This window comes from Lethenteron reissneri, unplaced genomic scaffold (genome assembly GCF_015708825.2).
Source record: "Lethenteron reissneri isolate LAM-NWPU_2019-01 unplaced genomic scaffold, ASM1570882v1 scaffold_616, whole genome shotgun sequence".
Lineage (NCBI taxonomy): Eukaryota > Metazoa > Chordata > Hyperoartia > Petromyzontiformes > Petromyzontidae > Lethenteron > Lethenteron reissneri.
The window spans coordinates 46,469-70,688 of NW_026892138.1; the positions used below are offsets into that span (position 1 = coordinate 46,469).

At 55.6% G+C, this 24,220-nt stretch overlaps 1 protein-coding gene across 1 annotated transcript in view; it reads left to right on the plus strand.

The window, feature by feature from the left end:
* LOC133339970 (receptor-type tyrosine-protein phosphatase delta-like) overlaps window positions 1–17,806 on the plus strand; it is a 29,131-nt gene extending 11,325 nt beyond the window's left edge. Inside the window, exons 2-7 of the mRNA XM_061548074.1 lie at window positions 12,366–12,472; window positions 13,591–14,068; window positions 14,651–14,802; window positions 17,027–17,174; window positions 17,393–17,550; window positions 17,654–17,806. Coding sequence (XP_061404058.1) covers window positions 12,366–12,472; window positions 13,591–14,068; window positions 14,651–14,802; window positions 17,027–17,174; window positions 17,393–17,550; window positions 17,654–17,806 — 1,196 coding nt within the window. The remainder of the gene's footprint in view (window positions 1–12,365; window positions 12,473–13,590; window positions 14,069–14,650; window positions 14,803–17,026; window positions 17,175–17,392; window positions 17,551–17,653) is intronic.
* The last annotated feature ends 6,414 nt before the right edge of the window (window positions 17,807–24,220 follow it).

A 24,220-nucleotide genomic window follows, 5' to 3' on the forward strand; every position in this document is an offset into this window, starting at 1 on the left:
CATCGCAGTCTGACGCGTCACGCGAGGGGAGGGGGGAAGGGCTCGTTGACGGAGCTGTGAGAGAGAAAAATAAAAAAAACAATTTGCTAACCTTGGCCACAATGTGGACTTGTCTTCATATAAATGAATGCATAGATTTTTGTTCATATGATTATGGTTGTACTTTTTGAATCCCTAATCTCTGCCATTACATACAATGAAACAAGAAATGGTACAAAAAAAGTATAACCAGAGCAATGTAATACAAGACACTATTAGACATTATTGTCAAACCATACATAACAAGTCCATCCCATGTGTTGGTGCATTTTTTTAATATTTTATGCACGAAATTAGTTTTAAAATTTAGATTTTTTTGTGTTGGGACCCCCTGGAAAATTCCCCCCCCCCCACCCCCCCAATGTTGACTCCATGGCTACGGTCAGGTGTAGCAAAACAAGTTTTTGTTCCTGGGTAGTAAGTGTTATTTCCTAATTGCCTATGCCTCCAAAGTACAGACAATGTCTATTCTGCCCCACAAACTTTGCTTTTGTGACCAGGACATTGATATTTTGAAATCGACCTATTGTCAATGAGAAAACGCGCTATCCATTGTGTCATTCCTTCACGCAAAGTCCTGGTGGTCACAGATGCAAAGTTTGTGGGAATAGCCATTTTCTATACGTCTGAGGCATCAGCAATTAGAACTTAACACTTCACTACCCAGCAACATAAACTCGTGTACACATCGTGGATCCATCGCTTCGCTCGCCAGCTGTGTTATGTCGATTGGCATCGGTGCTACGAACCCATCGAATGCTTGGCGGGTGTGAAAGACACACAAAGGGTTTTGCGTCTTCATAAATTTGTTCGTCAACCCAGTAAGCCACGAGCGATGGGGGGTTGGGGGGGGAATTAATTGGAATTGTTAAATCCTTTATATTAAGTTCACTCGCTTGCTTGTGTAGTAAGTATATGGAGGCTTGACGACAGGATCGGAGGCACACTTATTTATTACACCAACACAGTTATTTACAGGTCACTGGGCTACAGGGATTTCTCGACAGCTAACCCCTCTAACCTATACCAATTCCTCCACTACGGGACTAGGGGAGGCTATCTGTCCCAGCTTGGTTAAGCTGGGATCCCGGCTCCCTGAGTCACCAGACCAGCTTCGTCTGGGCTCTCGGGGCCACGCCACCGGCTTGCCCTGGTCGGCCCTTATAAGGACAGCGAGCCAGGGGAGCTCTGGGGCCTACACTAGCTGGTCTTCCGTCTTCTCTGGTTATAGCTGAGTCCCGACTCCCGAGCCTTTCGGCTCATCACCTTTTATAGGACTTGCCCCCAAGGGGGGGGCCCGTGGGGGATACACATGCGGACGTCGGTGCGAGCGCCACCCTTGTGTACGGCCGTAACCCCGCCCCTTGTGTTTGTTGGCCATCCGTGGCCATGCATAATCACACCTCAACATTCGTAGACATGCGCAATTACACCTCTACATCACCCCCCCCTGTACAGCTCGCAGCCGTCCCCGGCTGCAAAAAAAAAATCAGAATAAAGGTGCATCCCTCACAAAAACCCCGTGTGTGCCTCGCGTAATTTTTAACAAGAACAAGAAAACTTCAACAAGAACAACGAGAGGAAGAGAGAGAGAGAGAAAAAATAACCCGACGCACCCCCCCCGGATAAACACCCCAAAACCAACATATATATACACTCCGGACGTCACCTTTCCCATCGTCCGCAAGGCCCCCCAACGGCCGACCTCACAACACCCCTCCCCTTTTGTCCGCAAGGCCCCCCAACGGCCGACCTCACAAAACCCCTCCCCTTTTGTCCGCAAGGCCCCCCAACGGCCGACCTCACAAAAGTCTGCGCGTTTTGGCGCGCGTTCTCGCGGCGGGTCCGTCACAAGGGCCCGTCCCGGCACGCTCAGTGACGGTTGTTGACGGCCCGGGTGCAAGAGGGTCAGGCTCCGCTGCCGAGTGACCCCCGACCCCTCCGGGAGGGGTTGGTGGGCGTGGGCCCGTCACTCCTGTTTCACCTGGGGACGGAACAGTTGGCGTCAGGTTAGGCGAGTGCAGCGACGACGGGGAGTCGGCGACACCCTCACACGTTTGGCCATGCGTGTGTGTGTGTGAACCCCGGGGCGGCGTGACGAATGGTTTTAACCTTGAGGGGTGCACATACCACCGGCGCCTCCCCCATTTGACGCGAACACATTGCGGCCGCAAAACCTGCACGACCTCCACTGGCCCCCGCCACGGCCGTACCAATTTCGACGAGGTTGCCAGCGGCACCTGAGGACAGTGCAACCACGCCCTGTCCCCTGGTACCCATTTGACCACCTGCACCCGCCCCAACCGAAGCCTCTCGTTCGCCTTCTGGCGGAGTTCAGAATTTTGCACGGCCGCTTCCCGCGCCTCAGACAATTGAGCGATGTTAAATTTAACGTGTTCGGACAAATTAGACTTCGCCTGGAGCGCCGAGAGCTTCAGCTGGGTCGCCACAGGAGGGTTAACTTCGCGCCCATACATTAAAAAGAAAGGGGAAAATCCGGTGGCCGCATGGGGAGCCATTCTGTAGGCCTGCAACACACCGGCTATGCGGAGGTCCCAATCCGTCTGGGATACCGACACCTGCTGGGACAGCATGGACGTGATGGTCCGATGCAGCCGTTCCACCATCCCGTCAGTTTGTGGGTGATACGGAGAGGTCCGAACCTTCTCCGTACCCAAGAGGTCGCACACCTCACGTAGGAGTTTACCAGAAAAATTCCTACCCTGGTCAGTAAGCAGCCGTTCCGGAGCACCCTTGTCGAGGACATAGCCCTGGACAAAGGCCTCCGCGATGGCTGCTGCCGACTGGTTCGCCAGGGGCCAGGCCATAGGCCATCTCGTGAAGTATTCAACCCCCGTTAGTAAATACCTATTGCCCCTGGGTGTAGCGGGAAATGGGCCAAGTATGTCCAGAGCGACGAGCTCGTTAACCCTGGAAACTTTTATGGACTGCAGCGGAGGGTTGGACCCCCTAGCAGGTGGCTTCCTCTGCGCGCATTGCGTGCACGACCCCAAGAGGTCCCCCACGTCCTTTTCCATGCCCGGCCAGAAGAAATCTAGCTGGAGCGTGGCAAAGGTCTTATGAACCCCCAAGTGCAGAAGCCGCTCATGAACAGCCCATACCACCTTACCCCTTAAAGCAGCAGGCACCACGAGCCGCTGGCGCCGGGTTTTACCATCCCAGTGCATTAAAAGTCCCTGGAACAACCCCACGAGTCAACGTTTTCCACCCCCTGGCCAATCCCCCCGGCGCGACGGCGCAGAGCGAGGAGGGAGGTGTCCTCCATTTGGAGGCGACCCCATTCCGCGACTGACAACCCCAGCAACGAATCCCTCCCTTCTTGCTCGATAGGACCCGAAACCGAAGGCGCATCGGCAGCGGCCACGAGGACCGAATCGGTGGTGACGTTCGGAGACCTACAACGCCCCGAACCCAAGAGGCACGCGCACTCCGAAGTGGGTGGCAATCGCGACAGGGCGTCAGCGTTCGTGTGGCGGAGACCCTTACGATATGTGGTGACAAAGTCATAGTCTTGGAGAATCTCCAACCATCGAGACAACTGGCCCGATGGTTGTTGAACCCGCAGGGCGTATTGTAGGGCCGCATGATCTGTACGGACGGTGAACCGCCGACCGTACAGATACGGGCGGTACTGCTGAATGAAATAAACAATCGCCAATAATTCCCGACGGGTAACGCAGTACCGCTGTTCGGCTGGAGACAGTACCCGACTACCGTAAGCCACCACATGCTCTACGCCCCCAATGAGCTGGGACAGCACGCCCCCGATGCCCGTGTTACTTGCATCTGTATCGAGCAAGAAGGGTTGTGAAAAATCCGGGTAATTCAACGGCGGAGCCCCCACCAAAGCATTCCGGAGGGCGCGAAAAGAAGCCTCCTCCTCCGGCCCCCAATGAAACCTGACTCCCTTGGACGTCAAGGCATGCAAAGGTTTCGCAATCGTAGCGAAGTCAGCCACAAATCGCCGATAATACGACGCGAACCCAATGAAACTCCTGACCTCTCCCACAGAGGTGGGAGTCGGCCAGGAGCTGACGCATTCCGTTTTGGCGGGATCAGTGGATATCCCCGAGCGCCCAACAATGTGACCCAAATATCGCACCGATTCGCGGAGTAAATGGCACTTCTGTGGTTTAAATTTCAAATTGGCAGCCCGCATTTTGAGAAAAACAGCACGCAACCTCTGGAGGTGTTCCTCGAAGGATTTGCTAAAGACGATGACATCGTCTAAGTAATCAAACACGAATCCCATTGCAACCCTGCCAAGACCAATTCCATTAACCGCTGAAAAGTTGCCGGCGCAGAATGTAAACCCATCGGCAAGCGGTTAAATTGGAAGAGACCCTGCGGTGTCCGAAAAGCAGTCTTAGGTTTTGATTCGTCATCCAGAGGAAGCTGCCAGAATCCAGATAGCAAATCGAGGGTGGAAAAGAATCGCGCCCCCGCCAAGGCATCGAGCGACTCATCCATTCGAGGAAGCGGGTACGCATCTGCCACAGAGATTTTGTTCAGACGCCGAAAGTCGACACAAAACCGCAGTGAGCCGTCGTGTTTTTTCACCAAAACGATCGGCGCGCCCCACGGGCTATTGGAAGGGGAAATGATATCGGCGGCTAGCATGTCATCAACAGCCGATTTGACATGATCCTTTTCGGCGGGACTCAACCGAAAGGGATTTTTGGCGGATTGGCGCGCTGTCCCCCGTGTCAATATGGTGTCGCAGCAATTTAGTACAACCAATATCAAATTTGTGTTGACTAAAAACGTCAGCAAATTCGCTCAGAAGAACTCGCAGCTGCGCGCGCTGCGAGTCGGACAGGTCCACTGAACCCGCGCAAAGCGCATCCAGCCAACCGTCATCACAGTCCGAATGCGGTCGCGACGGAGGATCGGTGGATACCTGACCCACGAGTGGTTCCTCATAGGGTACCGGCGTTGCGTGTGCAAGCACGGTCCCTTGAGGAACCACGGCCGTTCGCGATCCCACATTAAGGACTGCAATGAAGGGGTCCCCATCCCCTCTCACCATGGTCTGAGCCGCGAGCAAATCTGGTCCATTTACCCCGGCCCGAGATGGTCCCAACAAGACCCCCCGATCCGCAACCCCTTCATTAAACGGCCGACGCAACCTAAGAGGGACGAGCATCTGAGCCCCCGGAGGCACGCGCACAGTTTTTGTGACGAGCGCCTGCACGGTGGCAAACGCCCGACGCTCCGTGGTGGGGGAAGACAGAAATGTAACGCGTCGGCCCGATGGGAGCTCAATGCACCCTTGGTCAATAAGGATGCGGATGGGCATTTTGGCCAGAAAATCCGTCCCCAACAGGCACGGAACCGCGAGTGAGGAGGAAACCAAAACAGGCCCGGATAATTTAATGTCCCCAATGCAGATAGTGGCGCGGATTTGGCCAATAATGCCCAGAGAGCCCCCGTTAGCGGCATAGCACGGCACGTCAACAGGGAGCAAGGGACGACTTTGAACGGGAAGGATGTTATAAATTAAATCAGATATAATGGTCGCCGATGCCCCTGTGTCAATTAAAATCCGCACCTCTACCCCATCAATGTGACCGACCACGACCGATGATCCCGCCGACGCAGCAACGACACGATGGGCGAGCTCCGACCACTGACCCGGTTGGAGCGCCCGCCGCATTACCGAACAATCGCGCGCGACGGATGGGGAATTTGGAGCCCTGTTTAGTTGGGCGCGTGAGTGTGTGTCGGATGTGTGCGTGGGCCAAACGTGTGAGGTGCCGCGACTCAGCCGTATTTCTCTGCTGGAGCTTGGGAGGAGACGGCGTGGCGTCCTGACGAGGTGTCGCCCCGCGCTGACGGGGAGCCCGGCATCCTGACGCAACGTGGCCTTGCAGGCCACAGTTGTAGCAGCGTGTGAGCGCCCCCGATGTCCTGGGCTGCTCCTGGCGGCTCGGTCCATTCCGAGCCTGTGGTACTGCCGCTCTCCATTCCCCTCGCCGCTCCACCCCGCAGACCTCCTCCGATGGGAGGGCGGTAGCCGCCATGGCATGGCTGGCCGCCCCCTTTGCCGCCTTTCGACGAAGGGACCGCAAGCCCCCGTGGATGTGGCGCGCGACCAGCAGGGACGACATCTCTGAGTTGTCTTGAGCCAGGACGTTGACGTCCAGCTCATCAGCGAGTAGCAGCAGCTTCTCAGCCACCATGGCATCCACTCCTTCCTCGTCCATCCTTGGGAAAGCAGCCTTCGCTAGAGCCAGGAGAGCAGTCCGGAAGGCCAGAGGTGATTCGTTGGTGCCCCGACGCCGATCGTGGAAAAGCTGCCTGCAGTCCGAAGGCGGCCCATAGACGGCTGACAGCAGCTGCAACGCCAGGTGTAGGGTGGCGCGCTTTTCCCTCGGCGCCGAGGTGAGGGTAGCCAGGGCGTCGTTGTCCAGCATCGCTGGCAGCGCGCGTAGAGCCTCGGCGTCCGTCCAGTTCGCCATCTCCTGATGAGCGATGAACCGTCTCTTGAAGCCGCCCCAGTCTCCGTCTGCGCCTACGAATTCTTTCAGAGGTGGCAGACGCTGCTGCAAGGCGACGTCCGTGGCTGTAGATCGCTCTCCGTCGCTCCCCGCCGATGATACAGTGTGGGCGGGCTGTGCACATGGCATCGCCGGTCGCTCCGATGTTGACGCGCCGGCCGGTGTGATGATGTCACGGCTTGTGCTTGGCGCTCAGCAGTCACGTGACGCGGGCCGGCCCCGCCGTCCGCTCGCACTGTAGAGATGGCGGGAAATTTAACCGCCAGCCGCGTCGGGGTGGCGGGAAACGTCGCCGCGCGCCGGCTGCTGTCGTCGACCCGCGCTGCCCCTCCAGCCCCCAGCCGCGTGATCTCCTCCAACGCAGCGGCGGCGGCGTAGAGCAGTTCCGCCAGGCGGGAGTGGGCCAGCCGGAGTCCTTCAGCCGACGCATCCCCCCCCTCTTGTCGTAGCGGCACGGGCGTACTTGGCCCCGGCTGCTCCGATCCGACCCCGGCCATCTCTGGTGTTGAATCGGCCGCGGCGTCTTCCATCTCCGACTCCTTGGTACGTGTCGTCCCTCGTGTGTCCATCGTTTGGACGTTTTACTTCTGACACCAGATGTAGTAAGTATATGGAGGCTTGACGACAGGATCGGAGGCACACTTATTTATTACACCAACACAGTTATTTACAGGTCACTGGGCTACAGGGATTTCTCGACAGCTAACCCCTCTAACCTATACCAATTCCTCCACTACGGGACTAGGGGAGGCTATCTGTCCCAGCTTGGTTAAGCTGGGATCCCGGCTCCCTGAGTCACCAGACCAGCTTCGTCTGGGCTCTCGGGGCCACGCCACCGGCTTGCCCTGGTCGGCCCTTATAAGGACAGCGAGCCAGGGGAGCTCTGGGGCCTACACTAGCTGGTCTTCCGTCTTCTCTGGTTATAGCTGAGTCCCGACTCCCGAGCCTTTCGGCTCATCACCTTTTATAGGACTTGCCCCAAGGGGGGGCCCGTGGGGGATACACATGCGGACGTCGGTGCGAGCGCCACCCTTGTGTACGGCCGTAACCCCGCCCCTTGTGTTTGTTGGCCATCCGTGGCCATGCATAATCACACCTCAACATTCGTAGACATGCGCAATTACACCTCTACACTTGCTTGCTTACGACCGTGCAAATCTTTCGGTCGTTTTTTAACCCACTTCCCGTGATCCAATCGAGCTGACATTTTGCACACAGACTCGTTGTTGCGTGACAATTTATTTTCCTGAAAAATTTTTTCCTAAATGTTCCAATTTTTAGGAATTTTTTTTTTCATATTTAATTTAAAATACCAATGTGATAAAAATGAAACTCTTACTCCAGAAAAACAGAAATGAATAATAAAATAAAACCGATGCCACGCATATAAAGGAGATTTATAGTGAAAAACTTTATTTTTACGGGTTAATTTTTACAGGACCAATTTCTGCGGAGTGATTTCTCCTGCTGATTATTAACTGGTTGTGACGAGCTTTTCCGCACGTGCGTGTCGCATTGCCATCTGTCTATCCTCCTCCTCCACCTCCTCCTGTCTGTCTGATGGTTGTCTCGTCTCTGCCTGTGTCTGAAGTCTGTCTGGAGCCTCCGGCGGTCTCTGTCAGTCTCCCGGCCACTCCGTCTGTCTCCCTGTCTGAACGTCTCCATTGCCGCCTTCTCCATTGCCCCCATGCCTGCCTGTCTCTGCTCGCCCAAAGACAAAGATCCCCCGTGTAGCCTCAACAGACTGTTGGGGCAAGTGCTGTTAGCGAGCACCTAATGAAGCCCGGCACGGCAACACGAGGGGGTGGGTGGCCAGCACCACGCCTGGCCGCCTTTGTCTCCCCAGTGACAATGTTTACACACCACACCAGGTACTCGTTTGAGGCTGAGTCCACCTAGTGGAGGCCCGGGACCGATTCAGATGATTGTCACTGGTGTTGGCCGTGAGTGGGAATGGAACTCTGTGGCTGGGTTCGTAGTGCAGCTTGCTAATCGCTACACCACCGCTCCCAACACACACACACACACTCATACACACACACACTCAGACACACACTAACCCACTCAGATACACACACACTCATACACACACACACTCATACACACACACACACTAACACACTCAGACACACACACACACAAGACATACACACACAGACACACACACACACACTCAGACACACACACTCATACACACACTAACACACTCAGACACACACACACACACTAACACACTCAGACACACACACACACTCATATACACACACACACTCATACACTCAGACACACACACTAACACACTCAGACACACACACAGACATACACACAGACACACAGACACACAAAACACACTAACACACTCAGACACACACACGTCCATGCACATCAGCAAATCTTGTGCAGCTTGATTGGGAATTCTGCCAAGGGGCCGCCCATAAATGACATCACGCGATTTTAGACTTTTTTTCCCCCCCCCCCCTTCGTCACTCGGCGTCACAAAAAGTCAGACCCCCCCCCCTCAAATATGACGTCACAAAGCTCTGCCCCCCCCCCCCAAATAAAACATGCTTCAAATCGCTTTAAACTATTGTCATTGTAGTGCGTATTTTGATGTGACGTCACATTTCTCACCCCCCCCCCCCCGTCCACACAGTCACTTGTCTGATTCATCTTCTTGGTTCTTTCGGTAAAGTCACGTAGAAGGGAAGTAATAAATAATAAAAATAAAACATAATAAGATAATTCTCACGACGTTTCGGCCACACGCAAGCAGCCGTCCTCAGGTGGAGAACAGGTCTGTCGAGAAGACAGTCATTCACATCATCATCATTAACATCATCATCATTAACATTAATAATCAACATCATCATCATCAACATCATCAACATCATCAACATCATCATCTACATCTTTTTTTTTTCGATGTAAAGCTTTCGTGACTGCAGGGATTCATTTTCTTGGTTCTTTTGGTAAAGGCACGTAGAATGGAAATAATAAAACAATAAAAAATAAAAAAATATTTACATATTTTTCACGACGTTTCGGCCACAATGCAAGCAGCAGTCCTCAGGTGGAGAACAGGTCATTCAGACTCTGTCTCCCCGACAGACCTATTCTCCACCTGAGGACGGCTGCTTGCGTTGTGGCCGAAACGTCGTGAGAATTGTATTTTATTATGTTTTATTTATTTTATTTTATTATTTCCATTCTACGTGACTTTACCGAAAGAACCAAGAAGATATGTTCTAGGATGTTACCCTAACGATGTGGCCGACCGTATTTTAAACATTTTGGTAACGACGCGTCGTTTTGTGCCTACGTCTTAAAAAAAAAACACCTCTCCAACATCTATCCAACGGAGGGTGTATTGGAGCGTGACTGGATGCGACGTGGCCTGGTGTCGCACGAAACACGCACGAGAGTCGGAGAGCCCCTACCGCCTTAACCATCATCACACGAGACACAACCGCTTTTGAGCAGCCCAAGCGGAGCGAGAAGGCAGAGGCGGCCACGGAGATTGTGATTCATTCTTAACTCTGTGTCGTTTTACGTAACATTTCGATACTTTGCTAGGTTATTTAATTTAGTGTGTTCTTTCTCCCTCTAAGCCTGCGTACTTTACTACGCGTCTCTTCGTACTCATTGACATGTAAATTTTGACTCTAACCCCCTCCCTCTCTCTGCCTCCGCCCCCCCCCCCTGTCTATTTAAGGCCACCCCACAGAGACAATCTCCCTCTCTGTACCTGTGTCACTCTCTCTGTGTATCTTGGTGATATCTGTCTGCTTATATGTCTGTCTATAGTTTTCTGGTTAGATTTTATGTCGCTATTTCACTATACCTGATGATGATTGGTTGTGTTGCAATCGAAACGTCGTAATAGCTATTATTTAATTTATTATTATTATATCTTTATACGTGACTTTACCGAAAGAACAAAGAATAGTCGTGATTCATCACGAGCACTGTGTGTGCTCGCGTGGAGCGGAGCGAGCGGCGGACAGATTGATAAAAAACATACTGCTCCCGCAGCCGCGGCTGTGTTAATGAGAGACATTCAGCCGCTTGAACATCAAGGAGAAGGGAGCAGTAGCTGTTTAACACGTAGCAGGCTTTCGCGACCAATATTCATAATCAACGTTGTTGGGTTTAGATCGCGTTATTTATAAATGTGTCGTAACCCTCCACCACCCGACACGGCCAATCAGAAACAAACACTGATTACTAATGTAGCATAATCACAATAAAACACATTCCAAATGATTACTAATCTACAACTCGCATCGTAACAATAGCCTGATTACTAATCTAGTATATAATTACAATAACCCCCCTTGAATCTTGGCACCTGATGAGTTAATGAGTTAATGATTACGTCACCCTGCTGCTGCTGCTCTATATAAGAACGGGAGACAGAGCAGAGCCTCACCATTCTGGCGAATTGCCCGATGATGCTGGATGCAATTACCAGCGAAACGTCGTGCTACTCAAATTGTAAATTGTTGTGGTTTCACGCTTCAACACACCGGTGGCTAAAGCAGTGAACTAATTGTCTTTTGTCAACGTGACACTTTTTTACTGATTGGCCGTGTCGGGTGGTGGAGGGTTACGACACATTTATAAATAACGCGATCTAACCCCCAAAAACGTTGATTATGAGCAGTAGCTGTGTTAGTGAGACATTTAGCCGGTTAATGTGAAGACATTTAACAAGGTAATGTAACTCAGAGAGTCGGAATGGAAGCATCGCAGCCAGTGATGACTTTACCTGGTTAATAACGTCATTACAATGATTGCTCAGTTTGTACCCCCATCTTCTCGGTTCAAATTGTGTCTGTTTCTATATCTGGATGGCTTCATGAACAAATGTTTGCTGATAGCCAATGGGTTTGCAGAGTACCTTCGTCTTGGAGAAATCAATGTCACGTGTGAGCCCACCACAGCGTTAAAACGATGATCGGCCACGGCTGAGGTGTTGGTCCTACCGTGTTTCAGATCCGCCTTGTGTTCGCGAACACGGTCTGAGAAATGTCGCTTAGTTTCCCCAATGTAACTACTGCTGCAGACACAGCTTGGTTTGTAGACGCCGGGGTATTGCGTGTCAGGGATCACATCCTTCACAGATGGGATCAGATCACGAATTGTATGTACTGTACTCTTAGTTTTTTCGGTAAAGTCACCATGTAGGTAAAAAATTAAATAAAAATTAATAAAATAAAAGAATAAAAATCACGACGTTTCGGAGGCAACACAAGCTTCCGTCTTCAGGCAGAACCGTCACAGCAAAATATCTGTATCAAGTGATACTTGATACAGATATTTTTCATCACTTGATACAGATATTTTTCATCACTTGACACAGATATTTTTCATCACTTGATACAGATATTTTTCATCACTTGATACAGATATTTTCCTGTGACGGCTTCACCTGAAGACGGAGACTTGTGTTGCCTCCGAAACGTCGTGATTTTTATTGCTTTATTTTTATAAATTTTAATTTCTTTTTCACCTACATGGTGACTTTACCGATAGAACTAAGAGTATGAATCCTTGCAGTCACCAAAGCTTCAAATCTAGAATGTCTGTACTGTGTTGAATCGGACCTGGATCTTGTGTTTGTATGATTAATCACAACAAACATTGCACACAACGGAAATTAATTCCCTCCTCATCCATGTCCCAACTCTGCATTCTGACCCTATCTCCAACTGGCCAATCGTAGCCAATTGCCTCTCCCTTATCCGATTCACCACCGCTCCATCACCCCCCACCGCCCCCCTCTACCCTGCCCACCTCCCCCAGGCCTGCCGACGACCCTGGGCTTGTCGGTGACGGAGACGACGTCGACCAGCGTGACGCTGACATGGGACTTGCTCGGCCCTGACCCTGTCCTCTTCTACGTCATCCAGGTGAGGACGGCTTGCAGCACGCCGAACCATTGGGCATCCTGCTGGTGAAACGTGGTTTCCATGCCGGCCCTGACGCCTGTATGTTTGGAGTTTAGCCCACTGAGCTGTATAGCTCTTTTTCAGAAGTGACCTGGTCACGGAGATAGTTCAGCGAAGTGGCTTGAAATGTATAGCGGCCAAGTGCTCTTGAACGCACGCCGATTCTAAATGTGGAGGGAAAAACCGGAGGACCCGGAGAAAAATCCACGCGACCACCGTGACGGAGACACGCAAATTCCAAATATACAGCAGCAGCAGGCGTCAGGGTCAGGATCGAACCCTCCCTCATTCATAGCAGGCGAGGTAGTTAACATCCGCAGGAAAAAATTCTATTTAAAGCTTTCGTGACTGCAGGGATTCATCTTTCGGTAAAGTCACGTAGAAGGGAAGTAATACAATAATAAAAATAAAACATAAAATACAATTCTCACGACGTTTCGGCCACAACGCAAGCAGCCGTCCTCAGGTGAAGAACAGGTCTGTCGGAAAGTCATTCAGATGCTGTCTTCTCGACAGACCTGTTCTTCACCTGAAGACGGTTGCTTGCGTTGTGGCCGAAACGTCGTGAGAATTATTTTATGATGTTTTATTTTTATTATTTTATTACTTCCATTCTACGTGACTTTACCGAAAGAACCAAGAAGATGAATCCGCAGGAAACTCGATGGTTTCTCAGTTACGATTCCTACATTACCCAGCCAAAAAGTTACCGACTTCATCTTCTGTGCTGCGGTGCGCGCGGATACAGCCGTATGCTCGAGTTGCAAAGGCAGTGTGTGTGCGCGCGTGTGTTAGGTATGACCTCCTGCCAGCGGGCGTTCGACACTTCACTGTGGTAGCCTCAAGGTGCACTTGGCCTGACACAAGCGTCGTGGTGACGTCACCGCCACTTAGTGGCGAATGGCGGTTGTTGTGTGTTAGGTATGCGGTTGTGGTGGGAAGCGGTAGTGCAGCGGTGCTTATCTTGCTGTGAAATTCGACCCCGGCGCCCTGCGCATCTTACGCGGATATAAACGCGTGCGTCGAGCGAGCGATCTCCACCACCGCCCGCCTGCCCCCCAACCCCGCTGTCGCCGCAGTACAAGCTGCAATCGTCGGAGGGCCCCTTCCGGGAGACGGACGCCGTGCCCGACACGCAGCACACGCTCGCGGGCCTGGAGCCCGACTCGATGTACGAGCTGCGGGTGCTGGCGGTGACCGGGATGGGGCGCGGGCCGCCCAGCCCGCCGGCATTGGCGCGCACCGGCGAACAGGCGCCGTCGGGCCCGCCGCGCAACGTGCACGCGTACATGCTGGGCCGCACCCCCATCCTGCTGATAGCGTGGCGCCAGCCCAAGGTGCCCAACGGGGTGATCCGTGGCTACCGCGTCTACTGCGCCGTCGAACCCGTGCGGCCCGAGAGCACCTGGCTGGAGAGCGTCGTCGGCGGCGATGACTTTTTCGCCTTGTTGGGCGGCCTGGCGCCCAACACACCGCACGTGCTTCGCATGCTCGCCTTCACGTCCGCTGGCGACGGGCCCTTGTCCGACAAGATCTACGTCGAGACCACCGTCGCAGGCAAGGAGCACACGTGCGCGCACACGCGGCGTGGCGACGCTAGGGAAAGCAAGCGTCGAAGGGCCGCCGCTTCGAGAAGGAGACGCCCTCTAGAGGGGTAATGGTGGCCAGGTTGTTTGTGATGCTGCCCAGACGGCTTAGAAGAGGGAGGGGGACTTGCACTGGACCCCACTGCACACACGATATGGCACTGACTAACTGCGGTGTATACCTTTAATACTGCTGCGTATGTGTAAACACGAATGTAATCTTGTGAGATGCACGTTAATGAAACATCCATTTTGCAAAATATCATTGCGGTATGAGGCCCAGAACAGGTTCAAACATTGGTTGGACTTGCCCATGGCTTCAGCTGTCGAACTCGAGATATGGAACCGGTGACCTGGATTTCAAGTGGAGTATGCATATACGTGAAAATGTTTCCACTTTCCTCTGTCTGACCACATGACGAAACTGCAGTGGACACCTACATGGATTGTGCTGATGATGATAAAACTCAACATCTTGCCACGGCAGAATCCCTGTACGTCACACACGTTGTTAAATAACAGACATTTGTACGTGATGACTTTTGTCCCACAGCTCCTCCTGTCCAGCCGGTGAAGCTGACAGCAGAAGCGGTGTCCGAATCGAGCATTCTGTTACGCTGGACCCCTCCGCACCACGGCGCCGTCGCCAGCTACGAGCTCTACGTCCGCCACGGGGGGGACAACAGCAACGACAAGGAGGAGGAGGTGTGTGGGTTGTTCCATCGGCCACACTCACAGGGGGAGGTCCAATCGTCGAGACAAACCCCCGTTCATTAGATGCACCTTGAAGGTTGGTGCTGTCGTTGTAGAGACGCGTGGACTTTGCCATCGTACACACACTCACACGGTGTCCTATTGCAGTGGGTACATAATGTGAGAACTTCTTCTTGTTGCGAGGCAACACGATATTGATTCACAATCTGGGTGCAGGTCCCTGACACGAAGGGGTAACGGCCCCTTCCACCCGACACCCACGGAGGTGAACGGCCTCCGGGCTACACGTACGAGTCCTGACCTCTGGTCCGCTCAGACCCCCCGGCCCTGAGAAGGACGTCGTGAGAGGGGATGCCCCCAGGGTCTCACCACCGACCACACTCCACTCAGACCCCCCGGCCCTGAGAAGGACGTGAGAGGGGGGTCCCCCAGGGTCTCACCACCGACCACACTCCACTCAGACCCCCCGGCCTGAGAAGGGCAGTAGAGCCTGGAGTCCAGGCTCCTAGTCCAGCCCCTTCATAGCACCGGTGTGACGACTGAGCCGGACCCTTGAGAGGTCCGGCTTGTGTACTGCTCCGTGGCTTGCTCCGCCCTAGACACGCCCTCCCTCCCAAAACTTCCTGGAAGGTGACATCATCCCCCTGCTTCGTGGCTTGCTCCGCCCTAGACACGCCCTCCCTTCCAGAACTTTCTGGAAGGTGACATCATCCCCCTGCTCCGTGGCTTGCTCCGCCCTAGACACGCCCTCCCTCCCAGAACTTTCTGGAAGGTGACATCACCCCCCTGCTTCGTGGCTTGCTCCGCCCCTAGACACGCCCTCCCTTCCAGAACTTCCTGGAAGGTGACATCATCCCCCTGCTTCGTGGCTTGCTCCGCCCTAGACACGCCCTCCCTTCCAGAACTTTCTGGAAGGTGACATCATCCCCCTGCTCCGTGGCTTGCTCCGCCCTAGACACGCCCTCCCTCCCAGAACTTTCTGGAAGGTGACATCATCCCCCTGCTCCGTGGCTTGCTCCGCCCTAGACACGCCCTCCCTTCCAGAACTTTCTGGAAGGTGACATCATCCCCCTGCTCCGTGGCTTGCTCCGCCCTAGACACGCCCTCCCTTCCAGAACTTTCTGGAAGGTGACATCATCCCCCTGCTCCGTGGCTTGCTCCGCCCTAGACACGCCCTCCCTTCCAGAACTTTCTGGAAGGTGACATCATCCCCCTGCTCCGTGGCTTGCTCCGCCCTAGACACGCCCTCCCTCCCAGAACTTTCTGGAAGGTGACATCACCCCCCTGCTTCGTGGCTTGCTCCGCCCTAGACACGCCCTCCCTTCCAGAACTTTCTGGAAGGTGACATCATCCCCCGGTCCCCCCTCCCGGGGTCCCCATCCCAGGGATTGTCGTCGACTCCCTGGCGTGGTGGCGCTTCTGCCCCATGTTGACGAGAAGGGGCAGCTACCCGCTAACAGAATGGGGAGTGCCGATTAACACATTGTCCTGCGGAGGGAGCTGGTAGGAACGTCGGGTTGCTCGGTCAATGGCCTGCAGGGTCAACGGCGGCGTGGTGTATTCCGCAAATATGCCCGACTGTGAGGGCGGGCACAAGCCGGCGTGAGTAGGTGAAACGTTGAGTTTTATAAGGGCACCACGGGGTGACCAGCCCCTCCCCACCCAGCCCCACCCCATCCACCCCCACCTCGCCCCACCCCACCCAGCCACTCCCCACCCAGCCCCACCCCACCCTCCCCACCCAGCCCCACCCCTCCCACCCCCCACCCAGCCCCTCCCCACCCCCAGCCCCACCCCACCCTCCCCACCCAGCCCCACCCCTCCCACCCCCCACCCAGCCCCTCCCCACCCAGCCCCACCCCTTGTGGATGAGTCTTGCGATTCGGTGAAGCTCTGATGGGGAAATTGAGGGCTCTGTTATTATCAATTATTTTTACACGGGAGACCACACACTCAAAAGTGCAATTAAGTGAAGACAATAGTGACGACGGCGACGATGATGATAACAACAATGATGATGGTGACGACGACGCCAATGACAATAACGACGACGATTATGATAATGGCAGTGGTGATGATTAAAAGATGTTTGTATGTGAACCCTGTTCGCTAATCGGACAACCGCTCGTGATGCGGACAATGACGACGACGACGCCGCTGACGATTGACGACAGTGACCGTCGCAACCTCCGCCTTGCCGTTGATCGCTCGCCAGGAGGTGGTGACGCTGGAGCCTTCCGCCGTGACGTTCCTGCTCGAGCGCCTGCAGCCCGACACCGTCTACCGCTTCCAGCTGTCGGCGCGCTCCCGCGCCGGGCTGGGCCCCGCCACCTTCACGGTCACGGAGCGCACCAAGCAGTCAGGTACGCGCCGCGTACCCCCCACGCCTACGGAGGTTTTAATGTTTTTTTTTTCACATCATTGGAATTGTAAAGCTCCCGCTTTGCAGCACGAGTCATTGACTAACTTGCGTTTTTCACCCCCTGGGTTATTCACATCCATGTCGCAGCGGTTTCTGATGTTTCTCCCCATTACCCCCTCGCCCCTGTCACCTCCACCACAATCCCAACCCGACCCACAGCCCCCTCGGCACCCCCACAAAACACGTCGTGCGTCTCCCTGAGCCCCGGCAGCGTGCTGGTCAGCTGGGAGCCGCCGCCCGCACACGGCCGGCACGGCACCATCACGGGCTACACGGTCGCCTACAGGAAGCTGCCGCCCGGCCAAGGCGCGGCGCACGCACCCGACGCAGACGGCTCGGGAGGGGGGACGACGGGAAGGACGGGGAGGCCGGGAGGACGGCTCGGGAGGGCGGCCGAGCGGGGTTGGTGGCTGGCGCCAGACGCCGCTGCAGCCCGCGGAGCGGAGGAGCGTGACGCTGCGCGGGCTGAGCGAGCGGGCCCCGTACGAGGTGACGGTGCGGGCACACACGGCGGTCGGCCCGGGGCCCGCGTCGCCGCCCGTCCAGGCGGGCGCACTCGAGGACGGTGCGTAGCCATGGCTCTTGAGAGTTTTCCCTGCTGGTGCTGGTGCCTTGGCAGCTAATGCTTGTGTCTGGCCCGAGTGCTTCTCCGTCGGCTTTCTGCGCTGCTCTCTCGCGCTCCTCGCGCCGCCGCCGCCGCTCCCGTTCCGTCTTGTGACCTCGACCGCTCAAAAAATTAACCCGTAAAAACGTTTGTCACTATAAATCCTTTATATGCGTGTCTCTCTCTGTCTGTGTCTCTCTCTGTCTCTGTCTGTCTGTCTGTGTCTCTCGCTGTCTGTATCTGTCTCACTGTGTCTCTCTGTTTCCCCGTGTCTCTGTCTCCCCATTTCTACCCGTGTCTCCCCGCGTCTCCTCGTATCTCCCCGTGCCTCCCCAATATCGTAGCCGCCACCACCACCGCCACCACCACCACCTCCCGACCCTCGTCCGCTGGTGTCTACGGGAGACGAGGCGACGCTCCCCGCCGGTGGCGGCAGCGCCTCCATCAGCTTCATGGCGGCCATAGCGGTGCTGGCGATCCTCCCCTTCGTGGTGTGCACCGCGTGGGGCACACGGAGCGCCGGCAAACGTGGCGGTGAGTGTTGCGGTGGCGTTGCGGTGGCTATGAGATGTTGATGGTGAGCGTGGCGGTGGCGTTGCGAGGATGTTGACTCCCTCGCTTGGTACTTGGGAGGTCGTGGCTTGGATCCAGACACTGACGACGTCTGCTGCTGCTGTATATTTGGAGTCTGCGAGTCTCTCTCATGATCATCATCATCATCACGGTGGCTAGGAGATGTTAACTACCTCACCTGGTACACAGGAGGTCATGGGTTACATCCCCGCCCCTGACACCTGCTGCTGTATATTTGGAGTTTGCGTGTCTCTCATCATCATCATCACGGTGGCTGAGAAGGTTGCCTATTACGCAGGAGGTCGTGGGTTCGATCCCGACCCTGACACTTCCTGCTGCGTGTCTCTGCGCGTTCAGAGTCATTTGGCTGATGATATTCATTTGCCGCCCGACGACGACGATGATGATGATGACGACGATGAGCCACCGAGTTGAGCCGACACTTGTGATAGCCGCTGTAGCTTCTACTCAAGTTACGTAGTTGCACAGCGGGGGGCTTACCCGGTAAGATACAACAAATGTATGTTTGTAATCTATGTACTGATTTTAATAGATTTGTTAACCATTGCTATACTTTGCACGTGCCGACGGCGTGCATGTGTTTGGTTTGCGTGTCGCGTGTCGTGTTGTTGTCACGTTCTGCTTGATTTTCTCGTTCCCCAGTAGATGAGCGAGGAGGAAACGCCCCGAACCTGCTCCCCGAGAAGGATACCGTCTCCGACTGCAGGTAGCCACTAACGCTAACAACACCAACAACAACAACAACAACCGCCATTCGCCACTAAGTGGCGGTGACGTCACCATGCTTGTGCCAGGCCAAGTGCACCTTGAGGCCACGTGAAGTGTCGAACGCCTGCTGGCAGGAGGTCACGGAGCAGACCCAGGTGCCACGGGTCGACTGACCGAGATGACTGGCTAATGCACCACCTGTGCCCCCTACTGTGCCAACTTGCTGTGCTTTAGCCACCCGGCGCTCCGCTCGTTGTTGTGAGCGTCGCTCCTCCGCCCTCCGTTGTTGTTGGAGGGCGACTGCCTCCAACTGCCCAGTAGCGTCCTTCACGAGCCTCCTCCACTGAGGCCGATCTTGACACCGCTGGTACCAGTCATCGGCAAGTCCACTCAGCTCCACGTCCTCCTGTACCACATCACTCCATCTCTTCTCTAGCCCGTGCCGCGCCCGTCTAGCCCCCTCGATCCGGCCGAACAAAAGCTGTTTAGGCATGCGGTGGCTGGGCATGCGGGCTACATGACCCAGCCAACGCAGCCTTGCCTGCCGGAGGAGCTCACTGATGGGACTTTGCCCAGATCTTTCAAGGATTTGTGAGCTCCTCACACAATCCAGCCTGGTTAAACCCAGGATGGATCGTAGGCAGGCCAGCCTAAATGTTTCCAACCGGCGAAGATGCTCCACTAGGGGGGTCCACAACACCAACACCACCACTACCACCACCACTAACACCACTGCCACCACCACCACCGCGGTGGAGCAGAAACAATCGTAATTTTAGGAGCTCGCCCCCCCCCCGATGGACACCGCCGGATGAAAGCTGCCCCCCGTGGCGTGGCGGCGACGCCATCCGCCTGGCTCCTGCACGATCACTCGGCGCTGGTGGCTATGAGATGTTGACCACCTCGCCTGGCACGCAGGAGGTCGTGGCTTCGATCCCAACCCCTGACGACGCCTGCCTCTGGATATTTGGAGTTTGCCGCGTCCGTTTCCCCGTGGTCGCGTGACATCTTAAACCACCGTCACGCGAACCTCCCAATTAGAAACGGTTTGTCTACGGACGGTGCGGAATAACGAGTTCAACGTGCACACGCGCTCGCGCGCTAGGCACGCACGCGCTCGCGCGCTAGGTACATACGCGCTCGTGTGCTAGGTACGTACGTATCGTCTTCACCTACTTTCTCCGCTCCCTCCAGCGGCTACGTGAGCAATGTGCTGGCCGGGGTTCGCCACGATGACGGCGGCGACGATGGCGACGATGTCACCGTGGGGATGATGGAGCTGCTGCACGTGGAGGAGGTGGTGGAGGTGGTGGAAGGGGAGGAGATTGCCTTCATCGGTGCTACAGACACGGAGCCCCCAGCAGCCGAGTGAGGCTGTGTGCAGCACAGGCAATGTGTGTGTTTGTGTGCGCAGCGCGTGCTAGGCTGCCACTCTAGTAGTAGTGGTGTAATAAAAGACTCCCGTCAGGCACTGCTGGTCTCCGTTGGTCTTTGATTCAGGTTCTGTCTCCGCACCACCCCGCTGGTCTCCTTCCCGGAGCAGCGTCGTCTCTAGCGCGCCCCGCACGCTCCCTCCAGTGCGCCCCCGCACACAGACACGGAGACACACGGAGAGAGACACAGACAGAGACACAGAGAGAGACACGGAGAGACACAGAGAGACACATTGAGATAGACATAGACAGAGACACGGAGAGAGACACAGAGAGACACGGAGAGAGACACAGAGACACGGAGAGACAGTGAGAGAGGCACAGAGAGACACGGAGAGACACAGTGCGAGACACAGACACAGAGAGACACAGTGAGAGAGACACAGACAGACACAGAGAGACAGAGAGACGCGGAGAGCATAGTGAGAGAGACAGTGAGAGAGACACAGAGAGAGACGCAGAGACAGAGCGACACGGAGAGAGACTCGGAGAGACACAGAGACACAGTGAGAGAGACACGGAGAGACGCAGTGGGAGAGACACAGTGAGAGAGACACGGAGAGACACAGTGAGAGAGACACGGAGAGACACAGTGAGAGAGACACAGTGAGAGAGACAGAGACACCGAGAGAGACACGCAGAGAGACACAGAGACACAGACAGAGCCAGAGAGACAGTGAGAGACACAGAGAGACACGGAGAGACAGTGAGAGAGACAGTGAGAGAGACAGAGAGAGACACAGAGAGACAGAGACACAGAGAGACACAGTGAGAGAGACACGGAGAGACGGAGTGAGAGAGATACGGAGAGACACAGAGAGAGACACAGTGAGAGACACAGTGAGAGACACAGTGAGAGAGACAGACTTTTTATAACAATTTTATTCCTCCGGCGTCAATTGCGCTGGAGCATTTTCAATGTATTTGGTACACCGGCCTTTATGGCCACACAACGCACGCGCCTTTATGGCAGCAAAGCAACAACCCGGCCCACGCGCTGCCACGCAACGCGCAGCGTCGGCACCACATCCACCACACGCCACTCACGCACCATCGCCACCGCCGCACAGTCAGTGTCCGATGTCTGTCTGGGCTTTGACGCCCTTTCGCCTGGCAGGGCCCCTCCTGCTCCTCCACACCCTCCTCTCCTGGTGGGGGGGGGGGGGTGGCAGCTTCCTCACTTTGGTCATCATCGCCTTCAACCGGTAGACCTCCTGCCGGTTGAAGCAGTATCTGTGTGGGTCCTTGACCACCGTCCGTGCCACCTTGATGAAAGCCCCCCTGTCGGGGAACCTGTCCCGCACATGAACGTTCCGTGCCCCGTACACCTGCTTCATCCATCGGAGGATGTCACTGGGTGTATACGTTCCTGGCCTACTCCCGTCCCTCCACCCTGCGCGCTCTCGGGGGCACTCCTCCTCGTCCCAGTCGTCCTCAGGGCCCTCACGGTCACCCGTCCCGTCGGCGCCGGCCTCCCCTGCCGCCTCCGCCGACCCTCCTGGAGTCGGGGCCTCCCCGGGCTCGAGTCCAATCCTGGGCATCTTCTCACTGTGTCTCTCCGTGTCTCTCTCACTGTGTCTCTCCGTGTCTCTCTCACTGTGTATCTCTGTGTCTCTCTCTGTGTCTGTCTCTCTCTGTCTTTCTCACCGTCTCTCCGTGTCTCTCTCCGTGTCGCTCTGTCTCTGTGTCTCTCTCTGTGTTTCTCTCACTGTCTCTCCATGTGTCTCTGTCTCTGCCGCCGGGGCCTCGCTGGGCACGCTCCCGCGCGCAGGCAGCCCACTGCCCCCAGGGTCCATGTTCACCTCCTCCCCCTCCCCCGGGATGGACGAAGAGGTGCTCCCCGGAGCCTCAACGCCACCCGGCACAGCCACGGCGCCGGTGGCGGTCGTCGGCTGTTCCTCTCCCTGCGTTGGAGGGGGGGAGGCCGGGCCCGGAGGTCGCGCTCCCGGCTCGGTCGTCTCCGCCAGGGGCGCGTCACCCGTGACCTCCGTGGCCTTCCCCCCCCCCCCTCCACAGGGCAGCCGGCTGGCTGGATACCGTCGCCAGCTGTTTCGGCCGTCTTCATGGGCTGGGCGCTCTCGCGCCTGCCCATCCTCCTCTTTCCGCGCCCCTCCGACGACGGTGAACGCTCCACCGTCATCGTCAGCGGGCTCCTTCTCTGGTGCTGGCTCTCCGCGCTCCGGCACCATCTTGCTGCTGCTGCCCCTGCTGCTACTGCTGCTCACGATGCTCCCGCTGCTGCTGCTGTTGCGGCTGCAGCGTCGGCGTCGTCTCCACCCAACCTCGTTGGTGGAGCGGTACTTTTTAACATGTCCCACGCCGCCACACCCGTAGCAGCGTGGTGCGGTTGTAGCCAAGTACACCGTGTGGACGCGGACCAGCGGTGCGCTTGATGGCCACGTCCAGCTCGTTGCGTACACCTTTTAAGATGAGGAGCACCTGCCGTTTGCCGGACATGAGGTGCCGCATGGCCGGGTTCCGCGTTCTCATGGGCAGCAGGCTGATGCTGGAGGCCACCGTGCCGAAGCGTTGCAGCTCTCCCACCAGCTCGTTTTTTCATGTATGGCGGGGCGCCTGTGATGGTGACTCGTACCGTCGGTGCCGTGAGAGGGGTGCACTGCACGAGCAGCCCCCCCTCCCCTCTGACGCTGAGCCCCCTCCACCACGCGCGCCACCGTGGCCACGTACACCACTCTGTCGATCTACACCATCCACCTATATCGGTATCTCACGCCCATTGTATGTGTAGTGAGTTCAGGGAGACGACGACGGAGTTGAGGCACACTCTTTTTATTAACGCAGGGACAGACACAATAGTTGAAGGGGTAACGGCCCCTTCACCCGTACTATGTGGGAAACCACCCCTAGTACTAAGCCCTCTGTCCTGCTCCGCAGTCCTCCTCTAATGGGCTACGGGAGGCTGTCTGATCCGGCCCTGGTAAGCAGAGATCTCGGCACCAGCTAAGCCGGCCCTGCCCTTACAAGGGCAGAGGTCCGGGAGCTCTTGGGCCGCGCCGCTGGCTTGCCCAGCTCGGCCCTGACAAGGGCAGCGAGACAGGGGAGTCCCAGGGCCTAATCTCAGAGTCTTCAGTCTTCACTGGTCAGCTTCGTGTCGAACTGGCCCCGAGCTCTCTGGCTCCCCGCCTTTTATAGAGATCCCCTCGGAGGGGGGGGTTATGGGGGATCACAGAGCCCCCATGGCCCCCCAGTGGTTAACGGATGCGGACGTCGGTGTGGCCACCCGTGTGTGCGGGTGCAGACACCCCTGTTTCTCGTCCGCCTTTTCTCCCGTAATAACCCCTACACAGGCAACGAGCTGAGATTAGGAGCAAACTCTTAAAGGGAGTGCTCCTAATCTCAGCTTGTTACAATGAGGGAAAAAAGCATTTGATCCCCTGCTGATTTTGTACGTTTGCCTGCTGACAAAGAAATGATCAGTCTATAATTTTAATGGTGGGTTTATTTGAACAGTAAAAGACAGAATAACAGCAACAAAATCCAGAAAAACGCATGCCAAAAATGTTATAAATTGATTTGCATTTTAATTGTCTCCACGCTGCACCAGTCTCTATCTCTAATAACCCGTCCCTATACACCTACACATGTTCCACGACTAAAGTAGTACGTACACCCACGCAGTTACATTGA